Source organism: Lissotriton helveticus, chromosome 7 (assembly GCF_964261635.1).
Source record: "Lissotriton helveticus chromosome 7, aLisHel1.1, whole genome shotgun sequence".
In the NCBI taxonomy this organism is placed as follows: Eukaryota; Metazoa; Chordata; class Amphibia; order Caudata; family Salamandridae; genus Lissotriton; species Lissotriton helveticus.
Genome location: NC_136068.1, coordinates 500603926 through 500625098, shown reverse-complemented (window position 1 = coordinate 500625098; position 21173 = coordinate 500603926). Strand labels below are relative to the sequence as shown.

General features: G+C 43.7%; 1 protein-coding gene across 1 annotated transcript in view; it reads left to right on the top strand.

Annotated features, from left to right (window-relative positions):
• Positions 1 to 20541, top strand: part of LOC144768680 (putative DBH-like monooxygenase protein 2) — a 574472-nt gene extending 553931 nt beyond the window's left edge. Inside the window, exons 12-13 of the mRNA XM_078652509.1 lie at positions 7225 to 7339; positions 17164 to 20541. Of these exons, the coding sequence (XP_078508635.1) occupies positions 7225 to 7339; positions 17164 to 17412 (364 nt within the window). The 3' untranslated portion in view covers positions 17413 to 20541. The remainder of the gene's footprint in view (positions 1 to 7224; positions 7340 to 17163) is intronic.
• The last annotated feature ends 632 nt before the right edge of the window (positions 20542 to 21173 follow it).

Genomic DNA, 21173 nt, shown 5'->3' with positions numbered 1-21173 from the left:
CACTGGTCCTGAGGAATCGCCAGTCAATTTGACATAGTGGCGAGAAACATGTCGACCCAGTCACATACCAGGTTAGCCTTGTACTAGGATACATTATTTCCCTACAAGTCTAGTCCTTGTTTGAATTTTAATTGGAGCCTAGGGACCTCCAGAATAAAATTGATCCTGGTACCCTTACGCCCATTTTAACCTTCTTGTACGTCTACACCCCCCCTGGCCCCACACCCGCACTTCACCTAAACGGCAGTTGGAAAAAGATCTCCGCCAAACAGCCCCTCTTTGAGGTGTTGCCCGTTGGGTATTGCACCGCCGACCCAACGAGGAGCATTGCCGATGATGAAGCATGACACTCGCATGGGTGTGTGAGGCCATTATATCCAACAAAATGGATGCCCATTTGTAGGCACCTTTTTCCGTCCTACAGAATCCTAAACCTGTCTTCGACCACTGAGCACTCCTTTTAGGAACAGCCTGGTACTCCTCTTGTGTTTGGCCCCTTAAGTTGTGGCAATAATTTCTGGTTTCAACAAGCGGACCTCTAAGACAGGGGAGATGAAAACATAATTAATCGTGGACGCACAGCCCCTCTCCCTAAATGTCGGCTTCGAGAGGTCATTATCTTTTGTTACTGCAGCAATCTCCGTGACGTTAATTATGTTATGATTATTCAAATCGTCCACTAATTCCTTGCCCCTCTGGCAGTTTTGTCCCCTGCTACATGGCTGATTACTTGGCCAGAGTTGGGGTAATTTAGAGTTAAAATTGCCTCCTAGGCAGATTCCAGTTGTCTTAAAACAGTCTTTTGGTTTTTAGATAGACGCAATAAAATCAAATAAATTCATAAAAGTCCCATTTGGTATGGAGTGAAAATCACTACTGTAAAAGTTAATTGAGGAAAAAGAACCCCCCCTTGTATACAGTATGGTTTGGAAGTTATTGTTATTAGTGCCTACGGTTTTGATACTACCGCCCGCAGCAATGTTTACCCAAATTGATAGTCCCCCAAAGGGTCGACCATGCTTAGGGGTTGTTGCCAGGGTGTTGTAGCATTCAAACCCATCAATAAATACATCTTGGGTTGTCCAAGTTTCTTGGAACAAGAGGATATCCTGCTCTCTTATGAGTTTTAACCAGTCAGGTTGGTGCAGCTTGGAATGCAGCCCTGCAACATTCCAGCTTCAAATACGAAGATCTGGGCTGGCTAGGGCCTTTATTGGTATGTGTGGGCTAGTAGGCTCAATTGCTGGAGGGAGAGATGGTGGTCCAGCAACTGGGTCAGAGAGTTCCAGGGTGGACGATAGTCAGTCCTGGGTGTCCAACCCAGACAGAGCCAAAAACCTGATAAATATGGTGGGTGGGGGACCTCATTAGTGCGGGAACCGTAATTCATAAAAATAGCCAAGTGGTAGTAGACATATATTGGTGCTATTAATTGTTGTGGGCTTGCATGCTCTTAATAGGTGTCTCACCATAGATGGTCAGCAAAAATGAATTACAATGCAGCCCCCTTCTATGTTCTTTGAAGATGCACCAACCCACCCAACTCTGCGTGCCATGATAATGTTATTCATGTCTGATGGGTGGAACCTCCTATTCCTCAATAGCCAGTCCACACATTTGTTGCGTAATTGGCCCATGATTCATTCTGATCCCTCTTTAGGGTCGTACACCTGCTAACACCAGCACATAAGGGCAAGCAGCAGGTGGCAAGCTCAGGACATCCGGATTTGCTTTCCTGAGACTTCTACTGAGAGTAGCTGATACATTGCTACTCAATTTGTCGGGCTGTGAATTTTGGTTTGCTCCATTGGGTCTGTTGGGTCTATTTATACTGCCCAAAATGGAATTGGGCTGTGAGGTAGTAGCCAGTTCAACTGTAGGTGTAGTACCATGCCCATTAGAGAGGGGTTGAAATATCCCCTGACTTGTCTGCATGTAGTGCACGTGCTGCTTGCAAGGGTGGGGGTTCTGACAGTACGGGGTTGGATATCATTAGTTGGGATGCTCGTTATAGCAATAGACCCTCTCCCTCCCCCTTTATCTGCTCCAATTTGTACATTAGCTACTGATTGGCCAGAGCCCCCTATGAGTAAGGCCAGATTGTTTATACGATCCTGAAATAATGAAAATTTCATGTCTAAGTGTTCCTTGATTTGTTTGGTATCCATCGCAGAGGCAATATTGGCAATAGCGTCCCCAAGGTTCTCAAGGTCCAGTATCGTCTCAGTCTGTGTACCGATCAAATGGCTCAGATTTTTATTAAGTGTTGTCGCAGTGGGGTCAGAGATTCCAGAAATGCCAATACTTGAGGATAGCTGTATCCAAGCGGACAGACAGGTTCAAGAGGGACCTGTTCGGGTGGGCTGGTTCCTTTTAGTACAAATGGGCTTCCTGCTCCTCCTCTTTCGTTTGACGGCTGGGATTCCCACAGGTGTAGCAATTTCTGTGTCTATGTCTGGGTGAGACTCAACTATCTTGAGCCCACTTGTGCTCCCGCTTGCAATTGGAGATTTATAACTGCCAGTTCAATGGGGCTGTGATGGGGGCAGGTCTTGTGCATGATTAGTTGATATGCCTCTAAATTCGGCAATGTCCGCTCAGCCCTCAGTGCCTAGTGACAAACAGCGCTCTGTAAGTTCACTTTCGCCTGAAACAATGTTAACCACCCTGTCAAGCATGCTGGTAATGCTATCAGTGATTGGGCGTGCTTGTGGTAGCACGATGTGCTTTCCCATTATGACAACTCAGCGTTTGCTTTTAAGCAATATCAATTACTAGACTTGCCTATGGAATTATCTGGGGATGAATAACTCAGCACTCACCCTGTGTTCTCGCTGAGTCCAAGGTGCCGCTTAGAGCTTGAAAGGGGAGTGGCCAAGCCTCCTTAGGGCTCTGACGGGCGCGGACGGGCCCGCCCTTGGCAGGGGCTTTGCCCAGGTAGGGCCAAGGTGTGCCCGCGTGCGTCCTGCGCTGCGGGAGGCACAGGCAGGGCCGTTACTACCATTAGGCAAGATTAGGCGGCCGCCTACGGCGGCAAAAGGGGAGGGCAACAAAAGCCATGAGTGCGCACCGCTATAAATATATGAGGCTTCCGATTTTGCTCCAGTTTTTACTAGTGTGTACTAGTGATTGACACGGAGCGCTTTAGTGCACTGTAGTTATACAAATCGGGACAAGATGTGGCGCCGTGTTCATGCACGTTCTACCAGTAATTTTGTTGGAAAGGACCCTGTAAATCGAGCCGTGTCCTGGAAGACCATAAACCCTGCAAACCAGGACTCGGCGTTAATTGATAAAGCCCTGCAAATCACATGTGCGGCAGCAGAACGAATCGGCACACCCAAACAATAAACAGGAGAGGAAGCCTCTGCGAAAAAAATCCCTATGGTCGTCCCCCGTTCCGCCCGCCTTGCCGCTCACACAATCTGTGACGCTTTCAATTCTCGTGTTCTGCTTGCCCCTGGCCATTAGGCAATAAATGAGGGGGCACGTCCCACACCGTGTGTTTTATAGCAGTAGCCCCCCAAACAACCCGGCCTGGGTTAAAATATGTGTCCCTATAAACCGTGACAGATGTGAGAAGGCCCCTACAATGCCTTGCCAAAGAGAGCAGACCCCCAGCAGCATCTGGGGTTGTCCGTCTCGTCAAATCCTTGCATTTTGACCTTGCACATTAAGGGTTTAGATATCGGTGAAAACCCAGTACCATTGTGGGGTGCTTTATGGATGTCCTCAAAAACTACAGCCTGCCAGGGTTAGACCATGTGACATCGTGGGGCTTTAGGTGAATGTCACTGCAGAGGAATGAGGCAATCCTCTCTGGGGTCCGCACTGGAGACACTGAAAGGGGTACATAAGGGTCATGTGCGCGCTGAAAGCTACCACGGGCCAGGCGCCCAGACCCTGACAAGCCCGCCTCTGAAAGTCCAACTGGTCTGGAATCTTGCCCAGGGTCCATGTCCCTGCGAGCTCTAGGAAATGCTGACAGATGTTCCCGCACACTCAACATGACAGTGTCCGCGCTGTTTGGGGCCTAATATGTGCGCCATGTAACCCGTTTAAATGTACCAAAAATTTCATACGTTAGTGACCCCACATCAAAAGGTGCAGAGTGAACAGAAACTGTCTCTGCAAAAGGTGAGGGGAAGCATTCTGTAGACGCTGCTGCACAACAGAAAAAAGTCCTCCGCCAAAGCAGCATTCTGCATAAAAACAACACATGTGGTGTTGGATCATCATACACGTTATTAAAAGTAAGGTAATAGATTACAAAAACTCATCAATTTATGACATTTATGGTGTGAGCTCCCGGAAAACCATTGAAGTAACCGAGAAAGCCCCCATCACAATCTCGCAGCTATTAGGAAAGACTCTCGACAGAGGTGCCCGGCATTTAAAACCGCAACGTTTTAGGGAATATTTCCGGCCCAAATGTTTAATATAACATGGAAAAATTCGAAATGTGCCAGTTATATTATTAGGGGAAAGCTAGCACACATACATATATATGGATAATGTCTTATGTAGAAAAGGCCCGATTTTAAGGGCGACGTATACAGTCAAATTACACGTGAGCAGAATGTTGTCTCCTCACAAAAGTTTGAAATGAGGAACAATCACTTCGAGACAGGTCCTGTCAGGAGGGTATTTGACTTGTGGTATGTGTACAGCCAAGCCTTTGAGGTTTGGGGAAATGATGGTTTATCCCCCCTGTGCCTGTTCATCAGAGACCCCCTAAGACTAGGTCGGTAGTCTGCGAGGTATGGAACTCCCATGGCTTGTACCAGTAAATATCATGTTTGTTCTGCTAGCTTTGATTTTACCTACAAATGTCACCTAACTTCTTACATGCTGGGCCAGTTCACTATTAAACATGTTAGCTGCTAATTGGAGTTGGGCTACCTCGACAAAATGTAGTTTTACTAAGTAGGGCTTGTCATAAAAATTCTGAAGAGTAGTAATAGATATACAAGTGTAGCAACTCAGATAGTCACTAGGTGGAGTGCTGAGGTTCTGCACAAAGAATTTCATAAAAAACGTGTTTAACAATAAAAATGAATATATTTAAAAAGTGGCCTAATGCTGATATTTTATTTACGGTTTCATTAATTATTTTTAAAAAGGCAGAAAACTAGGCTAGCGTTTCAGCAGTAAACAATGGTGCCCATAATGCACTACAATTACTGCTTTTCATTTCGAGACCGTCAAGTACGTGACAACACCAGCACCTTTAGACACTATTTTTGCAGGAAATTTTTACAATGTGAATGGGAGTGTCAGCCTGGAGTAAATGTTTTCCAAAAAGCTAACTTAACTGTTTAAAACCTGTATAAATAAGTATGGCAACTTTTGCGGGAAAGGATCCGGCGTGCGGATTACCAAGACGCCAATTGGGGGTCTTATAACTTGACCCTGACAGGTTACTGCCTTAAACAATTGGAAACTGTGAGTCACATTGAGGATATAGAAGTCTGACCAAATAACGGTGCAGAACGTGCACGTTACATTATCTAAGGTTAGTACCCTTAAGAAAAGTATCTAATAATATCAACAACCAGGATGGAGAGATAGGAATAATTTCCGAGGAACATACCCTTCGAAATCGTAAGGTGTATATCACATCGTAAATAGATTTGTCGAAATAATTGGCAAGAAACTATCTGATAAATCAATAAGAGAGTAAAAATCTTTGATTCTGGATCGAGCCCGCTTATCAATTACCCGTATTGAGGGAACTGACTTGTATCCCATCCGCGATACTGTGATTTGGAAGATTAAGACACCTGACTACATTCATTGCGCCCTGAAGAAGTTCCGCTTGACGGAACGAAACGCGTTGGCTGGCATTTCAAATGGATTATTAAAGGAATCTTGAACTTTTTTGCATTTACGAATACAGCGTCCTTCAATTTGAAATATTTATTGCTTCTAGACTTTACTAACCACACATGGTGGAGATCGAAAACTTGTTGGCGGTGCTTTTCAAAGTTTGGCATAACATTGATTTTTCCCAAGGATTTGGGATATACTCTCAGGGCAGGGAGTATTTGAAAATTGCACGCTATTTGAAAGATTGAATGTATATGAATATTGGTGATATTTGAGTTGGTGCTTTGTAGTTGTGAAAGTGGTCCACTGCCCATATCTCTTTTTGTAAAAAAAGTATTGCAAGTAAGTATTTAAAGTGAGTTTGCTGGAAAGCAGAGAGCATATTTTTTCTGAAAAGAAATTTGGCAAAGTTATATTGAACAAACTCAAATAAAAATAGCAAGGGTACCTTTTTCATCAGTAAGTAATTAAACATGTTTAAAAAACGGACATCCGAGTCTTTATGAATACATACATAAGAGTAAAACAAAGTTCATACAAATTGAACCAACAATCCTAAACTATGAACATTTATCCCTCGAGACATAAGCCTAAATGATGAGATAGTGCAACCTTAAACAGCACTTGAATACAAGTTCTTTTACATCTAATGCATTAATTCTTCTAGCCTGGATGACAGGGGGAAAGAGTGATGGTAGTAAAAGGGAGGGGGAGTATTTTTCAGTTATCGCCTAGGGCGGCAAAACACCTAGAAACGGCCCTGGGCACAGGCATGCTTAATACGCCGCGAGGCGTCCAAGTGTGTGTGTTGGCGGCTCACGGGCAGCAGGTGGTGCTGGGAGGTTTAGTTTCACTGACCCCTGGACTCTGTTTCCAGTCCTGCGCTGTGGGAGGCACAGGCGCGCTTTATACGCCTCCAGGCATCCAAGTGGGTGTGTTGGCAGCTCACGGTCCTCAGGTGATGCCGGGAGGGGTAGTTTCACTGACCCCCGGTCTCCGTTTTCAGTCCAACTGCTTTAGGGTTTAAACCTAATGGAGTCAAATGTCCATGTACCTTATGTTTCAAATATATACTATTATTCAATGCTGCTAGGTTGTTTATTGTTTTTATCTTTGTGTCAAGCACTTTTAAAACATCTGTTCTTAAAGTACGGATCTATCGATGTAACCATTCAGTTGGGGCAATTTCTGACACAATGTGATAGTAAGAAGGAACTTTAAAACTGAACTGAACGTATTGGAATTCTCAGAGGTTGGTAAAATATGAGTATACCAAAGAGCCCCCTTGAGTTCTCCAACTGTGCAAGGATTAACCAGTCACAAGTGCTTGTTTTTGTGAAGTTTTGTTCGATTTTGCTTTAAGAAGGCATTTTTTTTCTTTCTCTCTTGGTGCAGTATCGAACAAGCTGTGATGGCGATTAGGTCTTTCCAATGGGACGCTGTCAGTGCTCAGATGTTTGAAGTGATGTTAAAGGAGAGCACTCATTTCATCCACTTGTTGTCCCCGAAGGTAGGTTTCTTCCTTCCTTTCGATCTAACAGTACAAAATGAAAGTCTGAAAAGGGAACATTCAGTGTGTGGTTCTAAACTTTATTTGCATCATCTGAAGAAAACAGTGAGGATATTCTGGCTTTTCACTATCAGGTCATTTCAGTGGCCGAGACTTGCTTTTGTACATGAGTGAGTCCTCCAAATGTCCTCTTTGAAAACCACAGTAGAGAAGAGTTAAAACCCCAAACCTGGATTTAAGGCAGGGGGTGTCTCAATCAGTGATGGATTCTGCTCATTCATGACCTGTAAAGGACTTCTGTAGTTTTTCACATGTCCTACAGGCAGTTCACTTTCATCATTTCACTGCAAACTTTCATTTCCATCTTGAAAATGTTAATCCTACCCTATAAAATACAGTCAGGGATTTACCAACGTTTGACGCAACGCAGCAAGACAACTTGCTGGACCGCGTCAAGTAGATAGGGCAGAAATGCACCATATATACTAATATGTGCCACATTCCTTCTCTTTCTATGCTCTGATGCATGTAGCACTGCTTAGCACCAATGCAGGCCTCTCGTGCCATGGTGCAAGGGTGCCTGCATTACAGGCAGGATTGTTTTTGAGCAGGAATGGGTACCTTACTGCATAAAAACAATCCTCAGCGGCACTTTCCTTGTTCCACGTGTGCTGCAAAATGCTGCACCAGAGATAAACACTTTTCTCCTTGTGACGGCTCTGTTGGGAAGGCATAGCATTTTGATGCATTCCCAGGTTTACTAACTGTAATAAATCTGGCCATGCACTAAAATCCACGGAAGTGAAGGGAGTGGCCCTTAGGGGCCACCCGGATTACTTACAACCACCTGCTATGCCTTTCCAAGAATGAAGAGTCGGTCAGGCAGTAGAGAAAACAAACAAGCTTTATTAGGAATACTCTGCAGAGGAGTCCAATCTGACCTGCATCCTAAGATGTCTGCCAAGGGACTGATCCCCCATCGGTCTGCAGTGAATAATCATTCCTCCCAGAAGCCTCCAACAACTCCCACAGTGAAAGTTACCAGCCTGGGACGAACATAAACAAAGGAGGCACCAAATGATGGGTTTCCACGTGCCAGATGGGTACATGCTATCTGCAACTCAAGGTTACCAAGCTGAGTCTCAGCGTCTCTTAACGTGGGAGCAAAGTTACACACAAGGTTAGGGATGTGAGGGCAGAATTTGGCCACTCCTTACATACACCACACCCCACTCAGGGGGGGGGGTCTTGGGTCCACCATAGGGGTGCCCTGTGGACAAACTGCATGCAGGCACTGCGGTGGTAGGCCGGAGACGTCTGTTACGGGCTAGCCCTGGAACAAAAAGTGCACTTCACTAGGGATCTACTAGTAAAACCAATATTCCAATCAGGGAGAACCAAGCACAATATCAATTTACACAGAAAGCACTCGCACCGTGACACTGATCAGCATTGGCAAAATACCCAAAGCATCTAAGTTAGCATAAATGAAAACCAGCACAGTATCATAACATAGTAGGTAGAGGCAAAAGGTCAGGGGAAACCACGCCAAGGATGCCATGTCTAACACCAGTCAACTGTACTGCCCTGCAACTTTGCTGTGTCTAAAATGATGAGCAGGTATCTACCTTGTATTTTTAAACTTTGTATACATGCCATGTCTTTCTGCATGGTCCTAAAAGGCACAGCAGAGCCTATATCTCTTACCAGCCAATGTTATTCCAGACAAAGACCTATTATATATATTCTATAAGCAATACTGCCAAAGAATGCGCTTTAGATCAGCGACAGAAAAATATTGAGCAGCAGAAAAGCACAATAATAGCCAGAGCAGCAGACAACTGGAGGGCCACATTTTTATTTTTCCTTTGAACTACACACAGGTCAGTCGCAAATTGTAAACTCAATCAAAATAGTGGGACTATTACAATGTACCAGCCTTCTCCTCACCAACACCTTTCTCAACAAAATCATACACAACAAAGACCATGAAATCTGTTGGAATCCCAGCTCTACATCGCCTGTTGGCCACAAAGTGGGTGGCACATCCACAAAAACTCGGGGGGGAAATCAACACTACTGTCTACTTACATTAGGGCCCATCTTCAGACATTCACCTACCTGATATCAGTGATAATAGGATACCAAACCCATCATATGCTCACCACAACTAGGCATTAACTGAAATGAAAAATTCACAATAAAAAGGGACCAATAATCTGAGCAAGAGAGTGCAAAAAATTAACTAATGCATCTGAAACACCCACCAATACGTGCATAGCACTGTATTATGTTAAATACATAACAGAAAGAAACAATAGAGGCCAATTACTTCCCAATATCTACAACCAAGTTGCTATTGCAAAAAAACCAATCAAAACAAATCTGCAAATAAACAATCACATTCCTCTTTTAAGAAACAAATCCTGTCCACTAAAATCTAAATAACACCTTCACTCTCTCATCTTTGCTCTGGTCGCAACAACCAGGACAGCCTGAACATCACAGCAGGAATAAAACAGAAGAAAGAAAAGAACAGCATTTGCAAATTGATATTTCTGAAAACAATTATACGGCTGTCTCCTGCTGGGCCCCTCTAAACTGTACATACGCATTTTAACTCACTTTTCTTTCCCTGTAAACAATTGTTCGGAGCAAACCCTCTCTGTACCATCATATTTTTTCTTTTTCTTAAACTCTTTCTACTTCATTCCTTGTCCAGCACTATAGTACCCTTCATCCTTCATAATACTATCTATCAACTTTCCTTGAAAATTAACCAATATTTACTGTACGTGCACCTTAATCTGATCAGAGAACATCAATCCAATAACCAACTGAGTTACAAAGAATCTCACACCACCGGCTCCAGGGCATTCTATCCCACAGTATTGTGGAAACTCTAGATACACACTTTCACAAAACTCATGAACCAATTCTTTTAGCTCCTGTGTTGTTCTTTAAATCTGTACACAATTAACATCTTTTGCTGGCACTCTGCCCTTCAGAAAAGTCTGGCTCCGCGCTGCACATCTCTTCCTGTCTGTGTCAGGAGCTGGGCATGGCCCCCACCTTCCTTTCTGTCTTTACAGAACTCTCTCCCCAGCGTGAGCCCCCTCCTTGGCAATTCCTTCCTTATCTCACCGAAGGCCATAGCAAGCCTGCCACACACTGAATTCACAAGCTATGTTTTTCAACTTTGAAAGTCCTTTTATTCAGCATAAAGACACACTGCCTGGAGTGCTTGAAAAACTTTTTTCAAATTAAATACACGTTCTATTGTGGGCAAATACAAATGAAACACACCCACTCAAATCAATCATATATTAACTTCTGAGCATTGTACCGAATTTCTACGTGCCAATTTTCAGAATGCAGTTTGTGTCTGAAGCTAGAAAGCTCTAAGTACCGACACACTGCTCCCTTTTTCCCTTTCCAGAACTCCTGCCCCCCCCTTTACATGGAGAGACCGAACACGTTCAGTGCTACTGAATTACAAGCGTGTATTTCACCTCTCCTAATGCACCTTTAGAATGCATGTCTGTTCAGCATAAATATACATTATCTTGAATCGTCTCAACACTGTTTTAAATTTAAATGTGCATCCCTTCCTTACATTTTTCTCATGTTGTTCCTATGTCAAAACAAATGTACAGATTTTTATTTATTTATTATTATTTTCCATTCTTCAAAATTTAAAGTATTGCTAGGAGGCGTCAGCTAACCTGCTTCCAATGGGCATCTGCAGAGCAAAACGACAACAAGAGACCAAATTAAGCTCATTCCAGACATTATCAAGAAGGGGCTACACTCATCATTTTGCCTGGCAAAGGAATTGCAAGTACTTTTCCCAAAGACGGTCCTCAGACTGTGTCAAACAAAAACCCCACACAACACAGCTTGGTGAGGCAAGGCATCCATACCTCCACACAAAGAGCACAGTCTCTACTCACTCAAACAAGCATTTCACAAGCCCCACCATCAATGTCAGTCCACAAACATCCTAGCACACAAACACAACAATCAAATCACAAGTCAACCCGGAAACTGCCTCAGAACAAAACAGTCCAAAGACTGCACCAAGACAAGAAGACATCCGGAGACTGTACCAAGTTCAAGAAGGCAGTCTGGAGACTGTACCAAGTTTAAGAAGACAGTCCGGAGACTGTACCTAGTTCAAGAGAACAGTCCTGAGACTGTACCAAGTTTAAGAAAACAGGATCTAGCCCCAGGCCTTTTCAAGCATAGACCAAATTACCAGTTGGCCTGGCAGATTGTACGCAAACACTCAGTGTCTTTTAAAAGGGTCTGCAAATCCACCAAGTTAAAGAAGCCAGGCCAAAGACCGTACCAAGACACAGCCTGTCGGCTCATGCCGTTCAAGCAAGGCAGCCTGAAAACTGCACCAAGACAGTCCGGACACTGCACCAAGACAGTCCGGACACTGTACCAAGACACAGCTCTTAGGCTCGTGCCGTTCAAGAATGGCGCCATTTTTCTAAGGATCTAATCACTCACCTTGTCCACACAGGTCGAATCAATTTATTCTCCATTGGTAACTCTTCAGACCAAATGGTCAACTCTAAGGTTTCGTAGAGCCAAATTCTGGGCACACATACATTAGTGTATACATATAAGGTCACTATAGCGTAAGTCCATGAGAAAATCAATTTCAATAAAGTTCGCAGAAGAGTTGTTCTTGTTTCTTTATTTTCAATCACGTAGAAATACAACCAGCAAAAACAACCAGCCAACACGTGTTTCGTCTAGGAGGATACTCCCACGACTTCTTCAGGGCTGCGAATGATACAATTAATGGTATAAATAATAGCATGGTATGGTGACTGATGATGGAGAGTAAACTCCCCTACAAGGTGACATAGGTGAAAAATACCTATTAACTGTGGAAGCCCGATACAACATACAGAGGAGAACATACAGTGATATGATGTTACGGTACTGTTGCAATAATCTCGTAGACAAAAAAAGTGCATTGGCGATGTGCAGAGTGACTCAGTGTACGATAGATAACCATCACATCTGGGTAATACATTTTTAACATTATTCGGTGGAAGTTACGACCAAACAAACGAGTGAAGCACGACACTGTGATAGGCAGGTGGCAGGGTTCCCGGCATGGAGGTAATGGGAGAATGTTAAGACATGCGGATGACAAAAAAGGACCTACTAGTGAGTTCATAATTCCAACGGTATGATGGAAAGAATCCTATCTGTTCAGTTGTGAAAGAAAACAACGCAATTCACAATTGTGAACTGGTACATGGATCCCTGGATCCTGAAAGAAAAAAAACCAAAAACTCCAAGGTTTCGCCTTCCCAGGACCCCAGCCGGTGATCACTAGACGAGGAGTCGCCCAATCAGATGGGCGGGGCAGCTGCGAGAACCAAGCTCGATCGTGTGGGGTACTGCGATCCGCTCAACAGACCAGAAGCACCCCCAACCCTGCAACCGGATTACGGGCAAGTCCGGTCACCTTGTGGGGTCCCTGTTCAGGTGCCATCTGAAGGAAGGGGCCCTCAGGGGCCACCTCGGTTACTTACAATCACCTGCTATTCTTTCCCAAAAATGAAGAGTGGGTCAGACAGTAGAGAATACAAACAAGCTTTATTAGGAATACTCTGCAGAGGAGTCCAATCTGACATGCACACTAAGATGTCTGCCGAGGGACTGACCCCCCATCGGTCTGCAGTGAATAATCATTCCCCCCAGAAGCCTCCAACCATGCCCACAGTGGAAAAGTTACCGGGCTGGCCGAACAGGAACAAAGGAGGCACAGAAGGATGGGCTACCACCTGCCAGATGGGTACATGCTATTTGCAACTCAAGGTAACGTGGGAGCAGAGTTACACACAAGGATAGGGATGCGAGGGCAGAATGGCCTATTCATTAGTACGTTAGAATCCAACCTTGAGCAGGGAACGAAATAATAGCTGAATACAGTGTTCTGCTGAGGCAAGCAATACGAATAATGAAGCTTAGTTCAGACACAGCCTAATGGGGATTGTGAAGTACAAAATGGAGTCACACTTGCTTACTGAGGCTTACACATTACAAGAATAAGTCAGTGGGTTACATAATGTGAATGCAAATGGAGCGTCCTTTAGCCGCATGGTAACCTACTATAGCATGAAATAAGTATATAATAAGAATGGGGTTTTTCAAACCTAACAGGAGAAGCCATGAGAACACACATTCTACCCATGGAACGCCTTCCTAATGCAGAGTAATTCAAAGCAGTGATTTGCGCTGCATTGAATTAGTCCAGATTTACTAAGCCACACAAAGACATGCAAGGTGGCTTTGCCTGGCTTAGTAAATATCACCTAATCCCTTGCGTTGACTTGCATCACCCTGCTTGATGTGAGTGCTTAGTAAATCTGGACCCAAGTCTTTTGAAGTTCACTTTTCTCCACTGAGGCAAAGCAGATAGCCAACGGGAATTAGGAAGAATCTGACAAAGAAAGTGATCATGCATGATGGCCCGTGTTTGAGACCCCTTTAAAGAGATGTAAAATGTAAAAACTTGTGAGGACTCACTCAGCTGAAGTAAATCTACTGGCTGCTGCTGACAGTAAGATGTCTACTGTTGAGATGTGAAATAGTCAAACTTGGTTTTAAGCACCACAAGTTGTTTCATTATGTTGTTTTCAAGAGGCTGCCTTGTGGGTCTGATACCATTACCTCACCCTCCTCCACTCATCTAGCTCTTCATAATCATCCACGCTCCCAATGAGGAATGATTCCAGAAGAATAAAACCAGCATTAAACATGACAGAACCTGCACCACATGTACTCCTACCAAGACAAATACTGAAATACTGAAGTATACAATAAAGTGATGGATGCAATTGTTGAATCAATCTCAGCAACTCGGAATACTCTACTGATAATACTAAAGCTGCATTACAGTCCATTGTTATTTTCCACACCATGTCATCTTAGTTTGGACCGAGCCATTTACAAATCAGCCTTGACTCTGCTCCAGTAGGAATGGTCTAGTCCGACCTGCCAGGCCAGATTGTCCCTGAACCAGAGCACAAGCAAACCAAGACCAGTTTTGCCCTCATTAGGACTCATATGTCAAGAATTAACTCTAGTATGCCAGTCTCATTATTTTGAAGCACACAAGAGGAGCAGAGAGGCCACTAATCAACAATCATCCTCCCAGTTCTAACTGGTCTACACCTCAGTATTGATGATGAAAAACAACTTTCCTCCTTTGAGAATCCAGTTGATTTGGAATTCATGCCCTCACCCACTTTTGTGGCATGCTTCATCAGCAGGCATGCGTCTACACACCCTGATCAACCGTGTACAGGCGGAGCTTGATTTTGTAACTTAAAATATAATTTGTGGGGATCTTTTTTGGGTAGGAAGGGGCAGCTTGACAACTTAGATACAATAAAGAGGAAGCAGACAGGGCAGCAAAAAATCCAGCAGGTTGCTGGATGAGGAATGGGTGGGAGGCAGCCTGCCTGTTTATAGCCTTCATCACATGAGTTCTGCTGGCACTAGCTGCCCAGGGCTTGCTGCCTTATTTACCCTGGATAACATTTGCCCTTCTGCACCCTGACACAAGTCTCCTCCAACTCTATAATGATTGGCCCAATGTGGCTGAAAAAATCCAAGGCTTTTAGGGAGGTTCTTACGTGGCGAACTCCTACTGCCCCCTGCAGAGAGCCAGCATGAACAGCCATAAAAAGAACCAACACTATCTTGCTGCTTACAAATTGTACATTACAGCTTTATCTATCTACTGCGATACGTTACTCCGCCCCCTTGCAGAACTCCGCAGACTCATTCGTACGTTTCCGTTAACTCCCCAGTTTTGCGCAGAGCGAAACTCTGTGAGCTCCGCCCAGGCCTATGCTGGTTGGTCTCTTGTAAATTCCACTGCTTCTGTCTTCTTGTGGTTGATTTCATGTTTGTGACGTTTTGTGAAACCCAGTAGAGGACCCAGAAGCCGCTGCAGCTCCACAGGGGTCATACTCATGAGCAGGTCATCGGCATATAGGATGTGATTGAGGGGACGGTCACCTAGTTTTGAAAGATAGGCATTTATGAGTTCCAGTTCAGTAGACAGGCTTAAGATGTAGATGTTGAACAGATTTGGGCCAAGAAGACACACCTGCTTCAACCCGATTGTGGTATAGATTTTCTGGAAGTTCTTAGTACCCTCTCTAATCTTCACACATAGTCACGTTTTGTTGTAAAGGAGTTGGATAGCTCTCGTTATTTTCGGCGGGATCACAGTGATGTTTAATTTCTGTCAAAGTTGGTGTTGTGGACCCTATTGAATGCAGTCTTGAAATTTAAAAAAACAAGGGTGTGGTGTTGGTGTTGTATGAAAGGTGTTTCCATGCAAAGGGCTAAGCTGCCAGATCTAAGAGTGTACCCTGACCCGCAGCGAACCCTGTTTGGTTCCATAGGATGAGGGCCAGGCTGTCTACCCTTGAACTTGAAGGTCATTAATTACTAGGCATGCGTAGTACTTGGAGACGATGTCAAGAAGGGCACTTAGTCGATAATTTTTCGGGTTCACCTCTACCACCTCCTTTAAAGATTGGATGAATAATGGATCCACACCAGGAGTCTGGGAGGGCCATTTGCACCTTGGGCCCCGTCTGTTCTACTTTTCCTTACGATAGCTTCTATGGGGCATGTTTTCTGATCTGTGGTTCCCCTGTTGCCCATTAATTATCTACTTAATGATCTTCCTGCACAAAAACAATCCAGAGAGGCTTTTTCCCCTTTCTATGTGTGCTTCAGAATGCAGCACACAGACAAAGGTGAAAAAATTAGGAGAAATTAAGATATTTCTCCTCAGTATGCCTACTCTGGGGAGGCTTAAGGTTTTGGCGCTGTCCCAGGTTTACCACATTAAGTAAATCAGGGGCAGCGCCAAAAATCCATGGGTGTTGCCTGGGAGCATGCACTGCAACACCATGGAACGCCTTCTTGACGCGGAGTAAGGCAAGGCAGATACTTGCGCTGCTTTTTCTTACTTCATAGCTATGAGGCAATGCAAAGTTACGCAGGGCGGCTTTGCATCGCCACATAGATATTATGAAAGGCTTGCGCTGCTGGAGCGTCACAAAAAATAAAGTGAAAATAAGCCCCTGAGTTTGCACCACAATGAGTTGAGCTCCAGGAGTATTCTGATCTAGTATTGAGGTAAAAAATACTAAAACTAATTAGGGCATAGGTCAATTGTGGAGTTAAAGTATTTCCACTAAACTCCTCAGCATTCTTTTTTGTTTGACTACATTCTTAGAAGACCGTGCCTTATTGAAAAAATGCTAAAAAGAGGCAATCTCCTTTCTACTCTACAACCTACTGGTAAAAAAATATAACAATAAATTGTGCATTCTTTTGGAGCTCACGTTTCCAAATGGGTAACTTCCATTTATGTTTTTAGTTAGAATGACACCCAAACAGAAGCAGTGCATATTCATAAAAAATGCAAGATGAAAAAGTGGAAGCCTGTTTTAAAATTTGAAGTCTGCTTTGTGTAAACTTGAACGTATTTCCATTTTTACACCAAAATAGAAACGTCTTAATCTCATGTTTGGTTCGATATGATAAGGAAAAATGTTTCTTTTCCAATGCTACGATTTGTGTATGATTTGGATTTCTTGGGTTTGCAATATTTTTTAAAATATGTGTTTGAAAGCGTATTCTCAAAAGCGATACATGCTAGTCATGGGTCTCAAGAGCAGCGCCAGTGCTCCCTCTGGCTACTCCTAAATGAAACGCATGGCAACAGCCATTCATGAAACCTGTATTTGCTTTTTTGTTTTCAGGGATTTCTCAATGGAGGCCTTGGACAAATTCCTAACATCACAAAACCAACATATCCCCCCTGCCTTGGAATGACAGATGACAACATGCCCGGACATGATGGAATGCCTCACCCTGACCCACCAGGAGATGCCTTGTCCCATTATGGCTCTAAAGGCTCCCATACTTCTCCTGCCTGGTTTCTCCTACTACTTCTTCTCTCTTTCCAAGCTGGACTCTTTGCCTGGATCCCTGGCAGCCCAGCCTTGTAGTTTTCTGTGCATAGGTCATGTGAGTTGAACATTTAACAACCAATGAAAACATTTATCACAACTTTCATATCACCACTTCACTGGCTTACTGACACGTTGTATTTTATTATAGTTGCAATTATATAGCACTAGAGAACCCCTATGAGACGCCAAAGCTCATTTCTAGATGGTTAGTTAGCACACAACTCTGTGGGTTCTTGGTGGGAGAATGTGTGTTTATTGTGTGGCAGATGTGGGTAGTGTTTTGATGCCATATTTAACGACCAGACTTGTACTCCTGTTGCGTTTTTGTTGCTGTGCTTTGGTGTGTAGTGAAGTGAAAAGAAGGAATGATAGGACACTCAGGTATAATTGCTAGCATGCAAATTGAGTGTAACCTATGTAAGTAGAATGACCGATCTGAGAAGGTTTTTTTTGTCTCACATGCAAGTCAGGCTGCTCAAATGGTGTCTCTGCAAAGGTGCTTCTGCACTTATGTGGGGAATGGAACAAAGGAGAGTGTGAGATAGCTTCAAATGTGGTTGAGCCGACCTTCCTTATGGTGATTTGTTCCATCATCGGGTGGACACCATTATAGGTCCTGTACTGGTCTTTGATTCTTAGCAGTGGGGGATGATTTTTGCGGCTTGATGTGTGGTCTTCTGATGTTTCTTATCTTTGGTAGTAGACAGTTCCAGAATTTTGATGTTTGTACAGATAAGGAGTTTCTAGCAATGTGTTTAATTTTTACGGCGGGAAAGTGAGCCAGGGTAACAGTCTGGAGCAGAGGGTTCTCTTCTGTGAATGTCTTTGTAGCTTTACTAAGATGAAGGAAGAAGCTTTGCCTTAGATGGCTGTCTATGTGCCATAAAGAGTCCTGAAAACTGAGCAACTGGAAATGGAACACTTAGAAGGCCTGTGAGATGTGGTTGTGTGGCTGAACTTGTATGGGTTGGTACAAAGAAGAGTTCTGGATTCATTGCATTCTTCAAAAAAGAAAGAGGGGGTCCCCCAGAAAGTGTCTTCATTGAACATAAGGCACTTTTTTGTGACTTGATTGATTTGCATGCCCATGTGTAGGCTGTGGTCCGTGTTCCTTCCTAGGTTTCTTACTTCTGTCAACATTGCTGGTGGTACACAGAGTTAGTGAAGTCAGATGGTTGTATGCTGGTAGTTCTTCCAATATCCATATGTCAAGATTTCTGTAATGGATGAGGTAAGTTTAAGGCAACTTTAAAGCATACATTGGTCAACAGCTTGAATGCCGTAGTCTGTTCCTGAGGAGTCAAGTTCCCTGGGATGATCTTGTTTTAGGATGATCTGATTGTCATTTCATACTTCTAACTTGGATGACAACAATTAGCGGGCTGAGGTAGGTATTAGATAGGGTTTGTGAAATGATGGAGCTTTGAGGTATGAGTTGATGTTGAATGGTGCTCATGTGAATAGTGGTAGTAATATGATGATGGATCTGTTGGAGTGGTAGGAGGAGATCCAGTTAAAGATGCTTCCCCTGAGGCCAAGGTCCTCTAGTCTCGCTAGAAGACAATGATAGTGTATACTGAGTTGAAAGAAGTGGACAGGTATGGAAGTACAAGCGCATTACCTTTAGTTATGACCATTGTAGTCTTCAGATTACCCACATTGAAATTAACATGGATTGGAAGCCTCCAAATTGGGCAAAACTCACATTGTTGATCATGGAAAATATGTTTTCCTTCAAGAAGTTGCAGATCTGTGTGGAGTATGCTCTTTCTGCCAATTTTCTTAGATAAAGGCCATTCCCTTTGTATGTGACTGGCCAGGTCTGCTGGATCCAGATCATTCTTCTTGATGAGTAGTCGTAAGTAGGATAGCCTGAGGTCTAAAGTAGAGGTGTCACATGATAATAAGTTGCTGTAGTCATAGCTGGAGTTTCAGTAGCCTTCTTGAGTAGGATATTCTTGGAATGTGGAAGCAAAGAGTTCCTTCAATGTTCCCTGAAGGAGCTCAGATTTTGGTGTGTGTCACTCGACATTGTCCTCTTAATCTTGGCCTTGGTGAACTGGGTAGTATGTGTCTTGTACATGAGATGTAGTGCCCCAATCTTTGCTTTTTCCACAAAGTAGTGTATGATGCTTCAGCCTGGTCACTCTATTACAGCAGTACAGTCCATGTTGTGGAATTCAGTAAGCATGCTTAGAAGTTCTTTGAGAGGGTATTTTGGTACTTGAAATCCAGTTGCAGAAATGCAGACTCTTTGACCTCGATGGAGGATTTGGAATCTTTTTCACAGCAGATGTTATGTCAGATTGCGTGCAATAATGTTGAATTGAAGTGATGTCTGTTTTCATCTTCATTATCCCTTCTTTGACTCAAGGGGTGTTAATGTTTCCAGTTTTGATGCATCAAAGTCTTGAGAGGAATGAGTTTGTCGAAGGCCCTGTAGAGTCAATTACACAGCCGAATAACTTATTTTATTTGATCGGGAGAACGGACCACAGAGAGAGTCACCCATGTCACTTCAACTGTATAGCTGAGTTTAAAGTTGTTGAGGCACTTGGTCTTGTGGGCAGTTTAACAGCTAAATATAGGAAATAGTGGTCCCCCAGATGATTGCTTGTTTTCCAATTACTGTTGTGAGTTTAGGTGGGTTTGAGGTTTATGACCAAAGTGTGAGTGTGTGGGCCCAATGATGAGTTGATAGAAAATAAGAGCTTCCGGGCTTGTGAGGGTTTACCTTTGACAGATGACAGAGACATTTGGCTGAATTAGATGTTTATTTTCACCTGGATGCAGAAGGTTCAAATTGGCTGAGATGATGTCTGAGACGGCAACACATGTGATATCTGTGAAGCTTCATTGTAGGGCAGTAGTCTTTTGATCAGCAGAACTACACTTAAGAAAGTAGGTGTTGGTGTACATCAGGCTAGGAGAGCTACACAACCTAATGTAACAACATCTGGAATGCAGAGGGTTTGCAATAAATCTTTTCAAATAACTGCCTCTCCTCTTCCAGCCTTGCTGTGTCAGTTTTGTGTCGATATGTGATATCCGCAGGAGATTGCCTCAAGAGGAATCGGTGAAGTGCTGTTCCCCAGCCATGTGTTGGTGCCAAGACATAGATTTGGTTTTAAGTACGCAATCATGCCAAAAATTTGTATCAGTTCTTGTTCACACAGCAAGCATTGATAAGCAGCCAGTTAAGGTGAGGGGTAGCATATGGTTGATATAAAAACCTGTTAGTGGGGGAGTAGAGAATGAGAGTGTAGAAGAGAAGGGCTATGTAGAGAGCCGTTGGTTAAAACGTGTACTGTAGCAGAGTGAGAGAAGAGGTAGAAGAGAAACAAATGGAGTAGGAAGGCCTTTCTTCTTATTCAGAGGGGTCGGGTAGGAATTTGTCAGGGTAAACATTAAATGGCAAGGTAGAGAGGTGAGGTTCTTAAGAAACATACCTTATGTTCATGTGCCACAAATGTTAAAGGAAGTGCCCCTGATGTGTAGGATCAATGTCAGTATAAATATAATAGAACAACATCTAGCAGAGCGGGCATAATCCTGCTCCTTGCGGCAAAGGGGCTGATAATAAACTGAAATCAGTTCCCACTTTCTGCCTTTCTCATCTTTGGGAATGTTTGTCTTTCCCATGCCGAATCCCAGAATCCACGCAGCTCTGGCAGTATTCCCCATCCCATGGCTTACATATACTACTCTATCTTGCCACTCCCTGCATGTTTTTGAGGTAACATATTTGGTGCAAAATATCTTCTCCGATGAGCAACCACTAGAACCGGTTTTCAGGT